Source organism: Quercus lobata, chromosome 4, assembly GCF_001633185.2.
Source record: "Quercus lobata isolate SW786 chromosome 4, ValleyOak3.0 Primary Assembly, whole genome shotgun sequence".
Lineage (NCBI taxonomy): Eukaryota > Viridiplantae > Streptophyta > Magnoliopsida > Fagales > Fagaceae > Quercus > Quercus lobata.
This window is the reverse complement of record NC_044907.1, coordinates 46741771-46765063: the sequence shown is the minus strand read 5'-3', so window position 1 is coordinate 46765063 and position 23293 is coordinate 46741771. Positions and strand designations below refer to the sequence as shown.

Sequence of the window (23293 nt, the reverse complement as noted above, 5' to 3'; positions counted from 1 at the left end):
AATGTAAAAGTGATGGGTATTATAGGAAACAAAAGTAGTCGCTATTCACTCACCAAAAATACTCATCAAAATAAAGTAGTCATTGTTTTAGTGTCAATTCGAGAACCACTTATATAGTTGGAATTAAAAAAAATTTTGTTGTTGAAAATACTATAATTAAGCTAAAAAATAATTATAATAATATAATAAAATTTATAAATAATACTAAAAAAATATAATAATACACATAAATAGTAATAAAAATAAACTAAATAATAGTGAAATAATGATAAAAATAAATTAAATAATAAAAAAATCTTACTTTTTAAGCCATGCTTACGCACACTTACTATATTTATTTTGATTGAAAAAAAAAAGAGGTAACTATTTAATTTGCAGAAAGAAGCCATATTGTTGTGCAGAAACACTAAAAATAGCAATAGCGTGAACGAGAGAGAGAGAGAGAGAGAGAGTTTGTGAAGAGTGGAAAGCTTTGCTTTGTGTTTGTGTTTAGTGTTTTAAAGTGTTTGTGTTGTGTTATGAGTTGTGATTTTCTCTCTCTTCCATGATCCTCAATTATTTCAGGGACCATTTTTATTAATCTTTCTCTCTCTCTCTTTTTTCATTTTATTTCCCATTAAACACAAACCAGCGAAGACCAAAAACAAAACCAAACCCAACAAAACCTTATATGTTCCGATCGTTTTTTAACCTGAAAAACATCAAATTTTACATTTAACAAAACAAAACAAAAAACGTTTTTTTGTTTGTTTGTTTGTTTGACGTTTCTTAAAGAAAAGAAAAAAAAATGGTGGCGGCTAACCGTGAAATGGTTGTGTTTTGCTTCGACACTCTCGTCTCTCACTACAACAGCGAAGATGCTCCTCCTCCTGCCTTCGATGAGGGTCAACAGTATACTCTCTCTCTCTCTCTCTCTATATATATATATATAACATATGGGTTTTGGGTTTTTTTTTTTTTTTAGTTTTATTATGCGATTAGATTTTGTTTATATCAAGTGCTATGATATGGTGGCAAAAAATTAGTGGGTATTTTTTAATTATTATTTTTAATTTTTCTCTTGAGGTTGTATATAGTGATTTGGGGCTACATTATTGTCTGGCTAATTTTATTTTATGTTATTAATGTGTTGGTTTGTTTATCAGGATAGCTAGTTTCTTCACTGTTTTAATTATGAGATTTTGGAGTCAAATTAATTTCTTTTTAGTGTTACTTTCCTGAATGCACATCAATTGTTCCATGATATGTAATGGGGCTTCAGTCTGTGACTAAAATATTTACTTGTTAGTGTTTTCCATTCAGTTGTATTCCTAATGCACAATTGTTAACTTAATATTGTAGTTTATGCATTAAAATTACCCCCAAAAAAAAAAAAAAAAAAATTGCAGCTAGTGTATCAACTTTGTACTGTATATCATATTAAATTATTTTTATTTAGGTCAGAAGCCTTTACAATTTGTAGTTGGTACTCCCTATTCCTTGATTTACCATCCATGGGTAGTTAACTTCACCATTTTATTGTTTAAGTTTTTTCTGTTACATGTTTTTTCATTCATTTGTGTTAAAATATATTAGGATATTACGATAAATATATAGATTATAGTTTTGTAAAATACTGCAGACTACCATGGTTACCATACAAAGTATAATGTATTCCTGTATATACCCTACAATTTGGCTCCTTGTGACTTACAGTTTAGAATAGTAACAATGTAACGATTAAGGGAAAGAGGGGTGGGGATTTATATCTTCCCTTGTTTTGATTTGTTTTTAAAGGAGAGGGGGGAGGGATTTGGGGGAAACCCCTCCCAACCCACTATTTGTAATCTCCCAATTTGAGGTAATTTGGAGGGGAAGGGATTCTAGATTATTAAATTCTTCCATTTTGCCCTTAATATTTCTAACTGTTGAGTTACTTATCAAAAAAAAAAAAAAAATTAACTGTTGAGTTTAATAAAGAAGGGTATATTTTTCCATTTCTTTATATATTACAATCAAATAAGAAGAGGGGTAATTTTTATGTACTTCCATTTTCCCCTTATTTAAATATCCAAATAAGATATCTACTCTATTAAGGAGGAGGAGTATCTATCTTCCTCTTCTTCACTCTCTAAACATAGTGTAAAGGCTCTAAACCTTTTCAGCTTTTTTTTTTTTTTTTTTTTGGAGGAATAGGGGTGGGGGGGGGTTTGATAAGTAAGGTGTTGGGGTGTTTAAATGTAGAATATGGGTGAAAATATAACATTTCCATTTTGTTGATCTCCTCTTCTGCCTTTTGAAGCTGTGACTCAAACCTGGTCAGACCCCTAAAGTCGTTTTTCATTGGAGTTGCTGCTGAATGCACTTTTTTCTCTTCATAACAGCTTATTGTTGCTGCTTGCATATGCATTTAACATGTGATAAAGGATAAGTGTCTCCTTGTTGTTTGATACCTACTGTTCTCTACTTTCTTTTTCTTTTTTTTTTATAAAATTCTTTTGTTAACTAAGACCTATATAATATTGGCCACCTGACTGTTATTGGTTACATTAGACAGATTTTTCAGTTACTTATATTCATCTGAGCAGTGAAGTAACATCGTAGGGCTTTATGTTTTTTTTGCATTTTTTTTGCTTTCGACTAAGAACATTCTGCTATAGCAGTGCTGGATGTCATAAACAAGTTCTAGCTTTTATTTTTTTTGGTTGCTTTTACATTTTTCCCCCTAATATTATTTTTTGCTAGCGTACTGACATGGGGATGGAGTTGTAGTGGCTCTTCAAGTTCACTGCACTAGTTTGAAATGGCCGTTCCTTTAACTGCTTTTTTTGCTTCATTTTTCTTCATCACTGGTATTACAATATTTTTGCTCAATGTTTGGCAGTAACATCTCCCATTACATGGCTTGTGCATTCACATTCCTTGATTCGTTTACTTTTGGTTTTGATGAATCCAATAATACTATCATGCATTTCCCCTGCAAATTTGTTTTTGATGGTGCTTGGATATACGTTTAAATTGTTGTTTATTTCATGTTTTCTTAAAGAATGCTATGAGGAAAGAATTGTATGGTTCTGTAATTTGCACAGTAGAACTTTGTTTTTGATGGTGCTTGGATATACATTTACATTGTTGTTTATTACATGTTCTCTTAAAGAATGCTATGAGGAAAGAATTGTATGGTTCTGTAATTTGCACAGTAGAACTTTGTTTTGCATGATATCCTTATTGAACACAAATAAATACTCTGGTCCAGCCCATTGTTTGTGACTTGGAAGAAAGTGGTAAATGGTGGGGAGCCTCGCTTACGTGGATGTATTGGAACTCTAGAAGCTCGTTGGTTGATTAATGGCTTCAGGGACTATTCTCTAAACAGGTACTTTCCTCTAAACTATTTAGTTGCTGTTCATTCTGGCACATGTACTTAACACTCATGGACAACAACACCCCCCCCCCCCCACTCCTCTCAGAAAAAAAATTTGGAATCAAAATTTTTTATGGTGTTTGACTAAAAAAAAATTTTTTGATGGTTTTTGGCACACACAGCACATGTATTGTGTGTATTTTTTTTATATTGTAGCAATTGACAGTATTTTGGAAAGTTAAATTTTGGTGTTATGAGATAAAAACAGAGGAGAGAAAACCATAGTATGCTATTGTCTGAGAGAGAGAGAGAGAGAGAGAGAGAGAGAGGGAGGGTGGGAGGGAGGAAGAACATCTTTGAAGAAACTTTACATGGTAAGAGAAAGGGGAGAGACTAAAGAATTAAAAACAATAAAATTTCTGTGTTGTTCTCTTTTATCTGTTATCATTGCAAGTAACTGAAAAAGTTTGGGTTAATTACTAAGTCTTTAAGTTGGAAGAGTGATGGTAACTCAGGGCTTGGCTTTGTATGAGAGTTCATATATATAGTCTATGAAGGGCATTGAAAATAGAAATGGAAACATATATTTGTAATATTGAAAGTGATGTTTAGGTTGGTCCTTGCCTATTTACAAAGTTAACAAAATTGGTGATCACAACTATAAATATGAGGGTGCCCAATTTTTCTTACAATTGCAGAATATAGTTACAAATTATTGGGTACTGAAGCAGCTTAGATCTATGGCTCTGGAAAATCTTATTTTGCTAAAAAAGACTTCAATGATTGGTCTTATCACCACTGAAGACCATGCTGCTCTTTTTGTGCCCCATTTTTTATGCTAACCATATTAACCCTGAGCTAGATGTGGTTTTACTTACCATTTTAAGAGCTGTTAGATCTCCTTATCAAGAGCTCCTATGGATGCATGCATTTGTTTGAATCACTTTCATACTTTGAAATTATTATAGGGCATGTGGCCCACTGGAACCCAGAAAAGGTAATTAAAAAAAAAAATTCAGATGGCTTTTCAGGTTCAATGAATATGAGAAAGTCCTTCTAATGGTTTAAAGCTGGCTAACAGCTCTCAGCCTCTCACTATCTTAGAAATGAAGCTTCTAATTTTTCCCTTTGTCAGGGGAAGCCTCCTAGAGATAGCTTTGTTCTGAGATTCAGATTATTTATCTTGGAAATTGGCAAGGGGCCTATGGTTCTTTCTCATTGCGTTGTGATTGAGATCTAGATTAAGGTTAAGCCTGAGGTTAAGCAGGGTTTTCCTTGCCTCATCCAGAGGATCAATGAGACTGGAGAACAAGGATATTGCAAATTTTGTTTTATCTATTTTTGGTCCGTCCTTGTTGCTATTCCCATTCCATGTCTCTGAATCTAATTCTTATCTGTGATTTTTTGTAGCGCTTTGAGGGACCGCAGGTTTCCCCCCATACAGGCTAAAGAATTACCTTCTTTGGAGTGTACAGTTTCCATTCTGACTGATTATGAAACTGCTAACCATTATCTTGATTGGGAGGTATCTACCTATTCACTTTTTGACTTTTGTGGCACCTTAGGTGGATGGATGGACATATTTAATTTGTTATCCTCTGCTATGATCTATTGCATTCTAATGCAATCTGATAGCATTTTCTTGCCCCAAGGATACCCTGGGCTGGTCCTGAGTTCTGACAGTTTGGTGTGTTATAGTTGTGTCCCTGGTTAGGGATGATGTAAACAGTGAGGTTGATTGAACTTGTTAAACCTAATTTTATGGATAAGTTGATTTTAGAATATCTTGTGGGAAAACATTTTCCCTTGTAGATATTTCCAAATGCATCCATAATGTTTGGATTGTGGAATTTTCAGATTGATTAATTGTCAAGATCTGGTGGTAATTCGATCTAGAATTAATTGTTTTAAATATTTCAATTGGTAATGTTCTAACCATGGTTTCCCAACATATAGGCTAAAGCATTACCTTTTTTGGAGCGCACTGTTTCCATTCTGACTGATAAAAATGGAAAATACTAGTGTTCTACTTTAGTGAATTCTTGTAATATATGTTTATTTCTTGTCTTTTCTCACTCTCTGAACTTAGTGGGTTCTTGTTACAGGTTGGAAAGCATGGTTTAATTATTGAGTTTACTGATCCTGATAACAATACAAAGCGAAATGCAACATATTTGCCTGAGGTGGCTGCTCATGAAGGTAACAATTCTTACTTCGGACAAATCAATTGGGTGAAAATTTTTTCAATTATTTTTCTATTGTGAAAAAATAATAATGAAAATGCTTTGACCTACAGATTTGTTCTGATTGTACTATAATCTTCTTGAAATATATTAGTTCTTTGTGTCAAATTTGATGTTGAGTGGATGAACCATCAGGCTTGTTTCTCTGTTTAAAAGTTTGTTACTTCACTTGCTTTCTTTTTATTAATCGCACAGGTGTTCTTACCACTTTCCACTGAGGACATGAACCAAGATTCTCCATAAAACTCTTGTTTAGTCAACCCAAATTATTAGTTCAACCTTAATATGTCATTTTTATTTAGTGAACACTTTTTTTCCTTTTTTTCACTTTCTTCTGCTAATCTGCTCTGATGGTTCTTCTTGTTTTTCTTATGCTTTATTACTACCAGATTAGAATGGTAAAGTATTCATCTAGATTAAAAATTTTGCCTCTTTCTGCCACATTTTGTGGTGGAATGCCAGGTGACATGATGAATTGCCTTTATGTAATTGTATTAGTTTTCTTGGAAGCTAGAGTTCCATTAGTGGCTAGGGTATCTTTGGAAGAATAAGATTTTTTATTCTATGGTTACCTTGAGGTGGATTTAGTTCTCTCTTTTTCCCCCCTCCCTCTGACCAGGAATGTGATTGTACGTAGAGCTTGTTTTTGTTCAGCTAACTAAGGGGTTTGTTTTTTGGGTCTCTCTGTGTGTGCTTTGGATTAGGTTGGACAAAAACGGAGGCAATAGACTCGCTGATGCGAAAATCTGGTTACAATGGCACCATTACTGAGTCACTTCGGAAGCGTGTACGACTGACCCGATACCAGAGCACATTGTTTACAATGAATTACAGTGAATATGTTGCCTATGTCAAGGCAACCCGAGGTGCAGCTCCATCCATTGATGGGGCTAAGCCTGGGAACTATTGATTCTTCCAAATATCTTTTGCTAAGACCACAAAGTTAGTTTGGTCTAAGACAAATTTCTATTTAGAAGAAAAAAGAACTGGGTTGGAATGGATTTGTTTGTTTTCCAGCCCAGACACATAAGTAATTGTTGTGACCTGTCCATATCATTCTTCAAATTCATTTGATTTTGAAGAAAGAAACCAAAAGAACAGGTTTCCTTGATTCCAGTTCCCAGCTTTCACATTCAGCAGCTTCTCTGGGATAGCTGTGCTATTGTAAAATTTCTCAGTAACTTATAAATCATCCCAGACTGTTTTATCTATAATCGTGTTTGTCTTCAGCTCCAGTTTCAAATGATAATTGTTGTCCCATAAGCTAAGAATTGTGCTTGTGATTGTTGGTGGTTAAAACATTTAGTTCAGTTTGTGCATTAGTAGTGACAATCTGTAGACAAGAAATATAGCCATGACAAAAACCTTAACCCAGGAATCAATTAATTGCCCCAAAATATTATTTGCAAGTTTGTATGTGGTTTGCTATAAAAGGAAAAAAGTAATGTGTAACTGCTGCATATTATATATTATCGCATTATTTACATGAAATTTCCCTTCAAAAATTCATATAAAAGTGGAGAAAAAAAAAGATAAATCAAAATAAATGAACATGACAAATTTACATATTTTATGTTTGGGATAGGCGAGTACACTAATTGGACCAAGTGATACCATGTTAATACCCAATTGCTTGATATTTGCCTTTTGTTTTGGCTCTTGCTTTTTTGTAAAATATTTGTTACCAAAAATTTTCTAAACAATAAAAATTAGTCTTAAAAAGTTCATTTGCAATTATACAATCCTTTCGGTAGCTGTAAAGAAAACTATATATATATATATATATATATATTTTTTTTTTCATTTCCTAAACTTTTTCATTTACCAACTTAACTCAAATAAATCAAATCAGCACCCACTACCACCAAAATATCTCAAATTCATAAAGAAAGTTCAAAAATACATTCAAACTTCAATTTTGACAAAAACAATTCATCCGAGTTTGAACCCTATTTACAACACCATGAAGGCTTAATGCATTTTGGGGCCTCGATTCATTTGGGGCTTAAGGCAAGGGGCCTAGATGCATTTGAGAGTTTAAGACGAAAATTAAATTGAGACCTATTATATATTTAAATATAATTATTTTAAAAAAACTAATTTAAATATTATCTAAACTTTATTCTTTTGTTTTAAAATTTTTTTCTTTCAGAAAGTCTATAGACATAAAAAAAATTAGACAAAAAATTTGATAAAACTTTTCATACATGTTAATGTAGCAAATTGATAGTGGTAAGTAAAAAAGTAATGTTAGAGGTAGACTTAGATGAGAACTAGTAAAAGATTATCAACTTAGTTATTGTGAAAAATATTGTGAAATTTTTTGTATATTGCCCTTTTTTTAGAAGTGCTATATTCACAACATTTTCACAATAAATCCTAGGTGTTAAGTTGTTACTACTTCTAATTTAAACCCACTATTGAAATTACTTTTTTTACCCACCAATAATAGTCAGTAACAACCTGCCACTTAAAATTTATTATGAAAGTGTCATGAAAAATATTGAAGATATAACATTTTTTTCTTGTTTTTCATTTGATAAAAAAATATTATTTATTTATTGACTAATATTTGAGCTTAATTAATACTATTACAATTAAAGAAATAGTTAAAATTTGGTCTTTTTTATTTTGGAGCCTTAGGCGATCGTCTTATTTGCTCATACTATAGAGCCGGCTGTTATATATCATCACTTCATTCCAATGCCAATTTTTTTTTTTTAATTAAGATTAAAAAAAAAAAAAACCTTAAAATTAATGTTAGTTGTCGCACAATCAACACCTATGTCATACCAAGTCATGCCAATTGAACTCCACTTAAAAACCCATCCGAAATCATATCTATGCCTACGCAATATCAAGTCATGCAAGCCCTAGCCAAGTTCATTCCATTGTTGAACCTCACCTATCGAAAATTCTACCTCAAACTCAAACTCCAATATGAAGCAAGATCAAATGGTCACTTTTCCCTATTTTAACACCTCATTCTAAAATCAACATTTTGAGTTTTCATGAGTGATAGAAATAAAAAGGATTTAGGAAAATTTGGGGGGGGGGGGGGGGAGATAAGGAAAAATAATAATAAGAAGAAAATGAATATTTTAAATATTTGTTAAGTAAATTTTATTTAAAAAATAATATTTTAGAAGATTAATTGACAAAAATGTGACGGAGTGATCCCCTCAAGAGTTTAAAATTTTTAATTGATAATAGAAGGAAAGGGGGTTGTGCTTGAAAACAAACAAATCTCCTGGGTCTTTTTTACAATTTACTCTTAAAATTAATCTCAATGTTAAGAAAAGAATTGTAATTTTTCTTTTAATGTAATCCTGTGGTGCTATTGTTTATCTTATCATCCATTAGACTTAAAAAGAATTGTAAATTTTTTTAATGGACTTTGTATCTATAATTTCTTAAAATTTTCAATATTTAGTCACTAAAGTGGTTGTTTTAACTAGATTATTTTTGGCCTAGTGTGTATCATTAAAGAATTTGTTCCATCTCATTAAAAAAAAAAAAAAAAACTTGTTCCCGTTTCTCTACTGGTAATTTCATTAAAGAATTTTGGCTTGAAATTCTACCATAATAATATTGTAATCAAAACCTTCATTCAACAAGATTTTGAGTGGTTATCTTGATCGATTGTCTCCGTGCTCACTTGTTTGATTTATTTTTTATTTTTATGGGACTTGTTTGATTTGTTTGTTGATAGTTCTGCATGGTGATTACCAACCATAATAATATCTTAATCATAGTCTTCATCTTTTTCTCTCTCTTTTTTCTTCTTTTTTTTGTGTGTTTTTGGTCTTGAAAACTGTTTTTTAATTTTTAGCTAACAATCCAAACAAATATTTTGTATTATGTTATCGGAAAGCTGTTGTTTTCCCTAAGTTTACCAAATGGTCGAAATGTGTTGCTGACTTTGAAAACAAAATAAAACTTCTTTTTTTTTTACATTTGTTCTTGAAAACAAAGTTTCTGTAAATACAAAATAAAAATAATTACCAAACATGACCTTACATTCTTCTAATTTATCTCTCCACGAAACAGACAATTGAAAATTAGTGTTTTAATACTAAATTCCATTAGAGTTAACAGAAAAATAGACGGTAACAGAAAAATAGACGGCAATCAAGGTTTCGATAGTTTAGGAAGTAAAATTTAATCGAGTTAATAGTTAAAGGTAAAAAAAACTATAATTACCCCTCAATGATAAGCAAATACTAGTATGAGATTGGAAACCAACAGAACCACACTGTTAATAAAATAAAGAGTTGTGTTTAAGGTTAAATGTGGTTTAAGGCTTTAACCTTAAACACCTAGGCCACGTCGTCGCTTGTTGGTTTTTGCCTTCTTCAGTAACTACCGTACCCCATCAACAGTACAATACAGACCTTCACAAGTCTTAGACGCTAAGCAATTTTTTTCACCTTTCCATCCAATTGCTTCAGGTTCTTTCTTTCTCTCTCTTTCTCTGATTCTAATTGTAATTATCTCTCTCTCTCTCTCTCTTTCTTTGATCTTCGAATAAATTCATTCTTTTCTCAATATCCCTTTTTTTTTTTTATTAGTTAGATTAACAGTTTAAAAGCTTCTGCTTTCTGTGGATGGATTATTTTATTCTGGGCATGTTTCAAGAATTAATTTTTGGGTCCTGTTTCCAGTCTCTATTATAATATGTTTGGATGCTGGGAAAATTAAGGATAAACTGTCTTTTATGATCAAATGTTGTTTTGGTTCAAGAACATTAAAAACCCATCTCACCTAAGTCAAATGGTTGTATTTGGATTATTTTGCTGAACTTTTTTGGAGACAAAATTGTTAATTTTTTTTTTTTTTTTTTGGCTTTATGACATTTCCTTTCCTAGGAACCCTTAGGTTTGGTAATGAATTGCTTTGTTTCCACTACTTGGGGGGTGTGTGTTCATTTTTTGCATGAATTATTTGGTAATTCATAATCAGAAGCTAAATTAAATACTGGGTTTTGATGGATCTTCATGTTGATTGTTTGGTTGAATTGGATTTGGTCGGTTGGTTTAACTCATGGATTTATGATCTGGTTAGGTTATTGTTGCAATAAGGGACTAGTGAAATCTCTTTGTGGGTCTCGACAAGTTTGAAGCTATTATTCTGAAATGAGTCAGAGAGGCTTAATATATAGCTTTGTTGCAAAAGGAACCGTTGTGTTAGCGGAGTACACGCCGTATACGGGGAATTTTGGTACCATTGCTGTTCAGTGCTTACAGAAGCTGCCTTCAAATAGCAGCAAGTACACGTACTCGTGTGATGGGCATACATTTAACTTCCTCCTCGAGAATGGATTCGGTATTGGTCTTTTGGTAGTTGTCAAATTATAGTTTTAGTTTCTGACTGCTATGTGTGTGGTTGAATGTGTTTCTTTTGGCGTGCAGTTTTCCTTGTTGTTGCGGATGAATCAGCTGGGAGAAGTGTGCCATTTGTGTTTCTTGATCGGGTGAAGGATGATTTCAAGCAGCGTTATGGTGCAAGTATAAAAAATGATGGTCCACACCCACTTGCAGATGACGACGATGAAGATGATCTGTTTGAAGACCGATTTAGCATTGCTTACAATCTTGACAGAGAATTTGGGTGTGTATAAACTTGTTGAGGTTTGAATTTGAAGTGTTCTTGATCACATTATTGTATTAGTCTCTAATGCTATGCTTTTGTTTACCAGGCCAAAGCTTAAGGAGCACATGGATTACTGTGTGAACCACCCTGAAGAAATGAGTAAGCTATCCAAATTGAAGGCTCAGATTTCTGAGGTCAAGGGGATTATGATGGACAATATCGAGAAGGTACGCATTTACTTGCTTGTTGAGTGATACAAAAAATGAAAGCAATTAATGTGTAGTTTTAGAAGAGATATATAAGTTCCTTCTAGTCTACATTAGCAAAATGAAGATAACTTATACATCTACGTCAATGCATTATGTTCCGTTGTTATAATAAACCTTTAACACTGATCCTGGTTCTTTGTTAAATGAACTGTTGTATTTGTTTGGGGTTATTTAGCGGAGGGGTTCTAGTAATAAGTAGATTTGTCATACTGTTAACTAAAATTTTAGTGGAAAAAAATTGTGAAAGCTTGTTTGCTACTTTTTCCTTAAGAGAGTCCTTTAGATTTCGAAGATGGTCATCGTTGTCATGAGGCAACAACTATTTTTGGAGAGATACTTGAACATTCAATGTGCCTCTATGTATAACATTTGGTGAATGATTAAAACAATTATGCTAGCTAAGATAGAACGCTTGGTGTTGGTTTGCAGAACTTAAATGCTTGTATTTATGAATTAGGTTTTGATGCTCCTACAGTGTATTTTTGCAGGTTTTAGTTTTGTGTGAGGTGATATAATTGGGTTAAAAAAATTCCATTGAGGAATGTTGGGGAATGGGATCCCCACAGTCAACCTACCCTATTGCCATACCTAATTATATTGCTTTATCATATCCCCATGCTTGCTAGAAATCAACATATAGTAATAACTATCTGATTTATAAATTGTTTTTAGATTTTTTTTTTTTTTTAAAAATGAGTTTATGGATTGGATAGTGATTGACATTCAATTTATACAAAATATGGTACGTAAGTTAAGAACACATTAAAACATGTAATCCAATGGTACTTATCCAAAAAAAAAAAAGGTGTAATCCAACTGTGGAATTGTTAAAAAAACTAATTAATTGATACTTATCAAGTGGTGTAATATTAACAAAGAGTTATCCTAGGTGTAATTAAAAATCAAGGACCTAAGCGGCTAAGCCGTATATATTTGCTTCTTTTGGAACTATGTGATGAGCTATGATAAGCTAAATACATAAGCATGACAAAAGGGAAATAAAGTTTAACAACCAAGGCCTTGATTGGTCAGACTAAGATCAGAGACTTACAGCATTAGTAAAATCACTTATCTAGGTAAGGACCTTCATATAGGTCAAACCATGAATGTGTGTGTGTATTAGAGTGATATATGTGGTTATATTTCAATCATGTTTACATCACTCAATAACTTATCATTTGATGAGTATTTTGAAGATCCATTTTAGATCATTGGATATGCGTGTGTAAGAATCAAGAGGTTAAATGACATGTGGTTATGAGTTACGTTTACAATCTTAATATCTTTTCATGGGATGAGTATTCCACTATTTTGACAAATCCACTTTAGATTAAGTTGTGTGTGGGCGCGTGTGTGATCATGTGATCTTAAGATTGATAAGAATAATATGATTTTTGAATGTGAATATGCAAGAATCATTAGATTGAGTGATATATGTTGTTAAATATGAGTCGTGTTACACCACTTATTAACTTTTCATTGGATTAGTACAAAGAAAAATCCATTTTAGATCATTGGGTGTGTGTGTGTGTGAGATATATATATATATATATATATATATAAGATTTATAAGAATAATATGGTTTTCAAATGTAAATATGTAAGAATCAATATATTGAGTAATATATCTAGTGTAACCTTTTCAAATGTTATTGATGCAATCATGGAAGATTAATCTGTTTCTACTTTGCAAATTCATCTATTTAAAACTTATTTTATGAGGCCCACATGTGAAGTTCAATTGAAGTAATAAATCTTATATATATATATATATCTCACACACACACACACACACACCCAATGATCTAAAATGGATTTTTCTTTGTACTAATCCAATGAAAAGTTAATAAGTGGTGTAACACGACTCATATTTAACAACATATATCACTCAATCTAATGATTCTTGCATATTCACATTCAAAAATCATATTATTCTTATCAATCTTAAGATCACATGATCACACACACGCCCACACACAACTTAATCTAAAGTGGATTTGTCAAAATAGTGGAATACTCATCCCATGAAAAGATATTAAGATTGTAAATGTAACTCATAACCACATGTCATTTAACCCCTTGATTCTTACACACGCATATCCAATGATCTAAAATGGATCTTCAAAATACTCATCAAATGATAAGTTATTGAGTGATGTAAACATGATTGAAATATAACCACATATATCACTCTAATACACACACACACATTCAAGGTTTGACCTATATGAAGGTCCTTACCTAAATAAGTGATTTTACTAATGCTGTAAGTCTCTGATCTTAGTCTGACCAATCAAGGCCTTGGTTGTTAAACTTTATTTCCCTTTTGTCATGCTTATGTATTTAGCTTATCATAGCTCATCACATAGTTCCAAAAGAAGCAAATATATACGGCTTAGCCGCTTAGGTCCTTGATTTTTAATTACACCTAGGATAACTCTTTGTTAATATTACACCACTTGATAAGTATCAATTAATTAGTTTTTTTAACAATTCCACAGTTGGATTACACCTTTTTTTTTTTGGATAAGTACCATTGGATTACATGTTTTAATGTGTTCTTAACTTACGTACCATATTTTGTATAAATTGAATGTCAATCACTATCCAATCCATAAACTCATTTAAAAAAAAAAAAAAATCTAAAAACAATTTATAAATCAGATAGTTATTACTATATGTTGATTTCTAGCAAGCATGGGGATATGATAAAGCAATATAATTAGGTATGGCAATAGGGTAGGTTGACTGTGGGGATCCTATTCCCCAACATTCCTCAATGGAATTTTTTCAACCCAATTATATCACCTCACACAAAACTAAAACCTGCAAATATACATTGCAGGAGCATCAAAACCTAATTCATAAATACAAGCATTTAAGTTCTGCAAACCAACACCAAGCGTTCTATCTTAGCTAGCATAATTGTTTTAATCATTCACCAAATGTTATACATAGAGGCACATTGAATGTTCAAGTATCTCTCCAAAAATAGTTGTTGCCTCGTGACAACGATGACCATTTTCGAAATCTAAAGGACTCTCTTAACGAAAAAGTAGCAAACAAGCTTTCACAATTTTTTTCCACTAAAATTTTAGTTAACATTTAACAATTTTTAGTCAATTTTGTCTCAGGTTAAAACTAGAATTATTGCAACTTCGTCCTTTTGTAGTTTAGTTGAGTCTATAATTTTTTTTGGAGACAGTATCTTAAATTTTATTTTCTTTGAGTCAAAGTTATTCTTTTGTTAGTTATCATTACCTTATTAGGTTCTTAGTTCACCAGTCAAAATAGGAGTGTCCTAATACTATTGGTACAAGAATGTGTCTTTATATATTTTCGTTCTCAATGTTCTGAAAGAATGTATGGAGTTGATCAATAAAATAAAATATTGAGTGTTTTGAGTATTGAGTCATGCTAGCCCCTCTCTCTCTTTGATATTCTATCACTGTTCATGGTACTTTATAGGTACTGTTCATGTGTGTTGTTCACACACACTGTTAATAGATTGTGCACAAACTCGATTTCTTCTTCTTACCTTTTTTTCTCAAACACTGTGTTAGAATTGTGTGGTTAAATGACTAAATTTACCATAGACTAATAGCTTAAGTTTTTGGGACAATCGGTAATTTAACATGGTATCAGAGCAGGAGGTCCTGAATTTGATCTCTGTCTCCTCCACTTTACCTTCCATTTAAAATCTCACGTGTTGGGCCTCACCTATTAAAAAGATAATTTCGGCCCACATGTGAGGGGGAGTGTTAGAATTGTATGGTTAAATAATTAAATTTACCATATTCCAATAGTTTAAGCTTTTGGGACAATCGGTAATTTAACACACTGAATCAAATATTTTCTCTTCACTACAAGACCCTACACCACCAAAAATCACATGTAGACAGATTCCCCAATTTGTCTTATCCTAGTTGCACTTATTAATAATTTTTCATTAGTATAGTATTTTAACAATTTATTTTAACTTATATTGTCTCCCTGTACTTTTCATACTCACAATATACCATGATGATAGAGATTAAGAACTATCTTGTGTATGAAATGTTCAAATTTAAGTATTCTTATTCTAAAAATATATTTAAAAAAATGAGTTATATATTAGAGTACTTATATCTGACTGAAAAAAAATTTAGCATATATATTCAGCACAATGAGAATCATCAACTATTAAAAATGCAAAATGTGGCTGTACTTTCCTTTCTTATGCATCTGAAATATCAAATATCTTGTTGGTAAAACATGTAAAATTCTTTGATTTATAAGGGTAGTAGCTAAAAACCATAATGAAATCTTATTTGTAGGATCATGCTGTTTTCATTGAGTCTCTAGATTCACCACCATCCAAAACCTCTCAGAGATATATAAATTAAAAAACCTAAAACAGACTTCACCAGTAAAAGAAAACTAAATTGAATCAAGGGGGGAAAAAAAGAAATAGTGACTTTAAAAACTCAACTTCTTTCAAATTTTAAAATATTTGCATACAATTAAGCATGCCAATACTAAACCCAATCTCAATCTCCAGAGAATGTATTGCATAAACCATAGATGATTAAACTTGATACTAATTCATAACTAATTCCAAAAGAGACATGCAAAGGATCATTTATCAATAGTAAATATAGAACTAATTCCAATAATTCACAATAATTGATTAGAAAGTGAACGCAAGTTAGTGAATAATAGTGAGTTATGGTAATTAAAAAATGATGACTTACATTTTGCCAATTTTGAAATGGTTGGTAGTTCAATATACTAATTTATGTACTATAGATACGTGAAAACTAATAATGAAAAACATAATGTAGTTGACCTCATCTCTAGGAGAACAAACTGTGAGCATGGCTTGAAGAATACTATGCCTGCTCCATTGCTAACCAAAATCTCATGGGCTGTAAGAGGTTCATCTGCAACAAAATGAACCTATGCCAATTTTCAGATTCCAAATCTCAGGATTTTAGCTATTAGTCACAGGACCTTCCAAGAGCATATTTGTTTGTTTGAGGTTTCCACGTGGCATGGTCAGTTATGGCCAACATTTTGGAAAGCTTAATTTGTTTCACTGACATTGAGAGAGAGATTAATAGTCCAAAGTTTTCCATATGAAAAACGTGTCATGAATTTAATGTTGGGAAGAAACAGAAGTGTTTTAGTTGTAGGAATATGGATTTATGCAATTCAAATAAGTGTTATTATATTAGAATTATTTTAGTTATAGGACTATAAATCTGTGTTAGTGTTATTTTATTAGAATTGTTTTGGTTATAGGACTATATATTTGTGTAAAACATGAAATATTCTAGGGTTTTGAAAATTGAACTTTCTCTCAGCTTCACTTTATATATTATATGAGATTAGCCATGTAATCCAACTATCAAATTAATAAACTTTTTATTAAATTTAAAATATTTAAATGGTGTGACATGAATAAAGAGTTATGCCAACAAGCTTTAGCTCTAATGACACCTCCTCTTCTTGTAATAGCAAAGTGGAGGATTTTAAGTCTTGGCCTCAAGACCCACAGGGAGTGTGTGTAACTTACTAATAATAATAATAATGCCTGGTGTAATTGTTGTTAATGCTACATTGCTCAATAACTTTCATTGAATGTGTATTTTGACTTATTGGATTGCATTCTCTCACTATGCCTATGTTTCTACAATATGAAGATTAGTGGAGTCTAAAAATTATCTCATCTATAAAGACTTTCAAATTTTAGAGGTTGGGCCTTGGTGCAATGGCAAGTGCCTTTCACCAAAAGCGACAAGTTGCAGGCTCAAGTTCGAGAATCAGCCTCTCCAAACAAAATTTGGGGTAAGGTTGCCTACCATGACTTTTCCCAGAACACACAAAAGTGGGAGCTTTGTGCACTAGGTACGACCTTTTTTGTATCTTGAAAAATATATATATATATATATATAGATGGTATATGACATTTGATTGACCAGAATTTGGTGTACATATCACATGCAGGCATATATACAATGCTTTGAAGGTGCTGAGGATATTGTTAAAGTGAATGTGTGTTCTTGATGTATTTTGCAGTTAACACATTCCAAATTAGGACACAAGTATATAAGAGGATTCCTTAGCTTTCTAAGGAATTTGCTTGATAAGATGGCAATGTCTGTAAAATGAGAGTCTTGTAGCCTTCTGCCAGAATGCATGGGCCACAAACACAAAGAAAGCTTGCTAGTGCCTGCTAAATTCCCAAAGTTTACACACTGCCAATCTGCAGTTGGATAGTACAACCTTGAAAAGGGCTAAATGATATTTAGACTTCCTTACTGTCATTTTTGTGATATGTGAAATTCTATAGTTCATTTCTTGTATGCATAAGTTTGGGAGTTATTGACAGAAATAGATAGTTAGACAGGGAGCCTGCCTGAAATAATGGTGGTCCAATGGTAATAGTAACCTACATTATATTGGTTTGGTTGATACTTGTATGATCTTGTGTAGCATCTTCTTTTGTTGGTAGCTTTTAGTTTTTGAGATTGGTTGGATGATTTGGTTTGTTTTTTATTTACCTTAATATTTTATGCACTGTTTGGTTGTGAAGAAGAAAATCATCTTTTGTTTTCTCTCTTTTTTTCATAAACGGAAAATTTTCCCCATTTGCAAAACAAATTTTGGGATGTTAGAACTGTTTCTTTTCCTTTAACAATATGGCCCATTATTTTTCTGGAGAAGACATTTCAACTGTTGTAAGCAAATTAAGATGGTTGTTCAGGCATATTTTTCTGATTGTAACCACCCAACTGCAACTTCAACTCCAGAACCTTATGGTGGCAGTCAAGCTGACTTCATTGATTGATGTCTGGTTCTTTGCTATGTCTGAAATGATTACTCACAAGACTTGACTAGAAGAGTAGCTAGTAGCTACTGAACTTCTGGATTGGGTTAAACCTAAATTTTTTGCACGTGGAGATATTTGGTTTCCACACTTTTTCCAGTTTCGTAATGTAGGGAAAACAGACTAACCCAATAATAAGGGAAAACACACACATTTGAAGGAAACAAAGTGACCAGCCAACATCCATAAGATTAAACTCAAGATGCTAGTTCTTAAACAAATTGAACCTTAACAAGAAAATTTGGACCCAGAAATTTTTTTTTTTGTTAAACAGGAAACTAATCCAATGATATGACACATTTCCTCTTGGTGTAATGCAGGTTCTGGATCGTGGGGAGAGGATTGAACTTTTGGTGGATAAAACCGAGAATTTACAGTTCCAGGTACAAGACATCTGTCATTCAGTTTTTACACACCTAACAATGCTGTTGATGAATTTCTGACTAGTTTTCTGGGATTTGTTTCTGACCAGGCTGACAGCTTTCAGAGGCAAGGCAGGCAACTTCGACGAAAGATGTGGCTGCAGAATCTCCGATTGAAGTTGATGATTCTAGGAATAATCCTTGTGGTGATTTTGTTAATAGTGCTTGTTATCTGTGGAGGCTTTAAATGTTGATGGGGAAAGGCAAAACGGAGTCCTTAGTAGCAACTTGTCTGTTTTTAATTGGTGTACAAATTGTTATTTTCCTGTATATGGAGACTGTTGCCAAACCTTTACCTTAGTACTTGTTATAACCTGTAATTAGACCCCTGTAGTCTCTACTACGTACCCGAAGGTTTTGTTAACCAGTTAATAATCCAGAGATATGGTTTATGGACCACTTGTTATTTGTTGTGCACTTGTGCTTAAGATGTTATACAGTTTTTTTAACTTATATATTTTATGTGTGTTCTATATTTCTTTCATATTTTGGGTGTCAATGTGTTCTTTGTAATCAATGCCAAGAAACAGCTGAGCACATCTTCAATATCATTTGATCTCTCTGAGACTGGCACTTTTAACACTTCTCATCTTGGGTTCTTGACTCCCAAGTGACATTGTGAAATATGTTAAATTCCCTCGTCGGAAATTGCAGGTTGCCATGCCAAAGAAGAGCTCACTTTGTTCGCCTCAATTTTCTCTGACTATCATTTGGAGAATAAGGAACCAAAATATCTTAGCTGGTCACAAACCTGATCCTAGAAAAGATGCTGGTAAGTTGAAAACAGAGCCTGTTCAGAACATCTCTCTGCTTGATCCTCCCACCCATTTGATCTGGCATTGAATTGGTCTCCTCCTCCAAAAGATTGAATTAGAATCAATTTTGGTGCTAGGCCCCATTCCAGTTTCACTGCTGCTAAGGGAAGAAATGTAACTGCTGGGATCCCATTTGCCCCTTCTAATTTTCTCCCACCATTTTATCTGACACTTGGAGAAGCACACAAGCCATCAAACTGGTTGTTTTTCACTAGCTACAATTTTTCACCGTAGCATTGGAAGATCTTCATTCCCCTCCCCTTGGTTCCTTGCCTCGTTCCTCTCTGAGTTTAAGTCTGCTCTAGGCTCTTTTTCTTGTTGGAACTTCTCTTTTCTTTTTCGTTTTTAAGGATAGGCTGAGACCATCCTTTGTTTCCTCCCATAATATATCATTACTATTCAGCAAAAAATGAAGCGGGGAAAAAGTACGTCTTCCACAACATAGGTGAGCACTAATCTTACCTGTCTCACATTTCTTATGGCCACTTAGAATCCTAACATTTTCAATTTCCATATGCCCATTAAAGAACTATCTAAGGTGATCAATCATATTCCATTATTTAGTGCAACATAAAAAAGAAAGAGCAAAATGCAATTCCTTTAACACTCATTGAAGGACTAATTATTTTTTTTATTTGATTTCGGATTAGGATTTGTGTGTTTATTTGAAACTTCTCTTTATTTTGGGGTCCTCAATGGAGTATCACTTTCTAAGGGAAACTTAAAATTATTATACGTAAATTGCTCCCTTCATTTGAAAAGTGGAAATTGATATGTTTGGATGCCATATTTGTAGAATGCACTTTCTTCATCATTTTTATTGGTTGTGTTATTGATAATCTTATTAATTTTTATAAAATGATACAAGTTAATAAATTATGAAAGATATTAAAATTATGTCTATTAGAGTTTTAAAATATTGTTACAACTTGAGGGGGTATTTTGTGTGTGTGGGGCTAAACACAAATAATGAATTCTACCTATGGATCTAAAGATTCTAAACCCCCACAAAAGAGGAAGGATGTAATTGGCTTGTGACTAATGACTATTGGCTTTGAGACATTTTAAAATAGAGTAAAGAACCAATGAAATTGTATGTAGGAGTAAATAATTTCAGAGTTCAAACTTATCATTATTGTTTTGTGATAAGATACACATTATATCCCATTTTCTCTTCCTTGACCCTAATAATTTATTTTTGCTCTTTTGGAACATTTGGTTAGCTCACGATCGATATAAACTGATTTCCCAACAATTAAGGTGCCATTTATTTATAGTCGTTCCCGATATTATCCATTCTACTCGTTACTTTTATTATTGTGCTTACATAACTTAACAAGAGTTCCACAAACCAAACAATCAAGCTAGATTTTATGGACGACTCCTCTTCTTGAAGTGTAGAAATAAATACAAATGGCAATTCCAAAAGAATTCCTGGTACTTCAGGAATTGGCGGTTATCCTTGGAGATCATTTAAGCCATTGGATTGTTGGTTTCTTGATCAACATAGACTATTCAACAAGTATTAATGTAGAATTAAGGGTGCGTTTGTTTTGAGGTGAAATAAGGTGGATGGAAAACTTAGGAGAGAAAATGAGAAATAAAACTTTTTTGGAGTGTGTTTGGTTGGTTTCTTGATCAACATAGAGTATTCAACAAGCATTAATGTAGAATTAAGGGTGCGTTTGTTTGGAGGTGAAATAAGGTGGATGGAAAACTTATGAGAGAAAATGAGAAAGAAAACTTTTTTGGAGTATGTTTAGTTGGATAGGAATGATGGAAAATAAATGGTGGGACTCAGGTGTTTTCTCCCGTCCACCAAAATATTTTCTCCCCAAAATAAAGAGAAAATTGAGTGAAGATAAATTTTTTCTTGATTGTCTTCATGTTGCCTTTATTTTTTTTTCTTCTCCCCTAGTCTGTAACACGTTGACGTTGCCTTGTTGCCTTTTTTATTTGTTTTGTTTTTTCTTTTTCTGGGCAACGTAGCCTCTTATCTTTTCTTCCTCTTCTTTTTTTTTTTTTTTTTTTCCCTCTTCTGGGCAGTAACGTTGCCTTTCTTTTTTCTTTTGATTTTTTAAAGTCTGCGTGATATTTTTTTTTTTTTTTTTTTTTTTTTTTTTTTTATTTTTCTAATAAATTTAGATGATTGCTCTTTTTTTTGTATGGTTATTTGTCACTTTTTTTTTGTTTTAATTGGGCATCATTCTTTAACAAGGGTATATGAGTAAATTTATTCAAACTTATTTTTTTCATTCCTCCACTTTTCCACTCCAAACCAAACAAAAATGAGAGAAAATAAAATCTTTTCTATCCTTCCACCATTTTCTATCTTCCCACTTTTCCACTCTTCCAACCAAACGGATCCTTAAGCTGGTAAGAGAGGGTTTAATTTTAGATTTGGAATTTCGAAGAACACTTTCCTATAAATTGATTCCCCACAAGTATACAACTTTTTAATTTCCTCTACTCTCGTTCCTTTATATATATATTGGTTAGGTTCAAGTTACATCTGGTATAACTTTAAATAATATTACATTACCCAATATTTTTTAATTAGATGTGAATTTTGATAAATCAACCGCTAAATTACATTATTTTTGTATATATTCCATACTTATAAAATTTAAATATGATCAAAGATTAATAGCCATGTCATCAATCAATTGTTTAAATTCAAGTTTTTGTACTTTAAAATAATGCATAAAAAATGAGTTTATGAATCAAATAATAAATTACATCCGATTAATATGAAAATTGGTATACATGTTAAAAACATATATAACATATAATTCAACTGTTAGATTTTTAAAATATAAATTCAATATATATATATACACACTATAAATGGGACTATTAATTCTATAAATATATATATATATATATATATCAAGGGACGTTTAGCAATTGTTTACATGTAGATTAATCTAGCCAATTATATACTTGATTTCTTCTCTAAGGGCTTGTTTGGTTGGGTAAATTTTAAGGAGGATAAAAAAGAGGAGAAAAAAAGGGAAACAAGATATTTAGGATATTTAGTTGGGTGGATTTTAAGAAGGGAAAACTAATGGGCCCGCCCAAATGCTAACTCCCTCGTTTGAAGAAAAAATTGGAGTGACTTGGTGGGTATTGCTTCAGCTCATTAATAATTTTACATCTTTACTCGTTAACAAAAGAAAGATTTTAAGTTTCATGATACAAACCCCAAAAAAATGATTTTTTATTTTTAAGCAATTTTTTGTTTTCATTATAAATTATATATCAATTGAAAGGTGACTACTCTAATAATTAGCTAATGTATATAACTCATGAGGGACCGAACAAGACTTGGAATTTATTAGGAACTCAAAAAGGTCAATCAGCTAATGATAATGATAATGATATGTGGTTTCGTGTGAAAGCATTATAATTTGGAGCGTGGCGATGATTATGATTTATGATTCATGATCAAAGAAACGAGGCTCCATTTTGTCCTAAAGTTACGTCATCCCAAATTTGCTCTCACAGTCTTACGGCTCAACGGCTAGTGAAGTTTCTTCGCCCCCTTAAAACGGCTAGTGAGCCTTAAACTACATTGCATAGTTTAAGCTCTACATTGCATAGTAAACTTAAAACGGCTAGTGAGCTTAAAATTAATGTTTATAATTATATAGAAACATAATTTTAATAAAAACCTCTCCATAATTACTATAATAATAAGTGCGATTGGATTATTAATCCTATTATTGAATTAATAAT

General features: G+C 32.2%; 2 protein-coding genes across 3 annotated transcripts; both read left to right on the top strand.

Moving 5' to 3' along the window:
- Window positions 1-389: 389 nt before the first annotated feature.
- LOC115986683 (uncharacterized protein At2g38710) lies at window positions 390-6835 on the top strand. The gene is made up of 5 exons (XM_031109918.1): window positions 390-891; window positions 3236-3355; window positions 4754-4868; window positions 5449-5542; window positions 6291-6835. Exons 1-5 carry the CDS (start codon window positions 788-790, stop codon window positions 6494-6496), a joined length of 639 nt encoding a protein of 212 aa, XP_030965778.1. The 5' UTR covers window positions 390-787; the 3' UTR covers window positions 6497-6835.
- Window positions 6836-9868: 3033 nt separating this feature from the next.
- On the top strand, window positions 9869-19197 carry LOC115987069 (vesicle-associated membrane protein 727). 2 transcript variants are annotated; one of them, XM_031110517.1, is made up of 6 exons: window positions 9869-10037; window positions 10651-10911; window positions 10998-11196; window positions 11285-11405; window positions 18639-18701; window positions 18791-19197. In XM_031110517.1, exons 2-6 carry the CDS (start codon window positions 10722-10724, stop codon window positions 18932-18934), a joined length of 717 nt encoding a protein of 238 aa, XP_030966377.1. In that variant the 5' UTR covers window positions 9869-10037; window positions 10651-10721; the 3' UTR covers window positions 18935-19197. The 2 variants fall into 2 exon arrangements, with proteins under 2 accessions (XP_030966377.1, XP_030966378.1); XM_031110518.1 differs by having other exon boundaries at window positions 9920-10072.
- Window positions 19198-23293: the final 4096 nt, after the last annotated feature.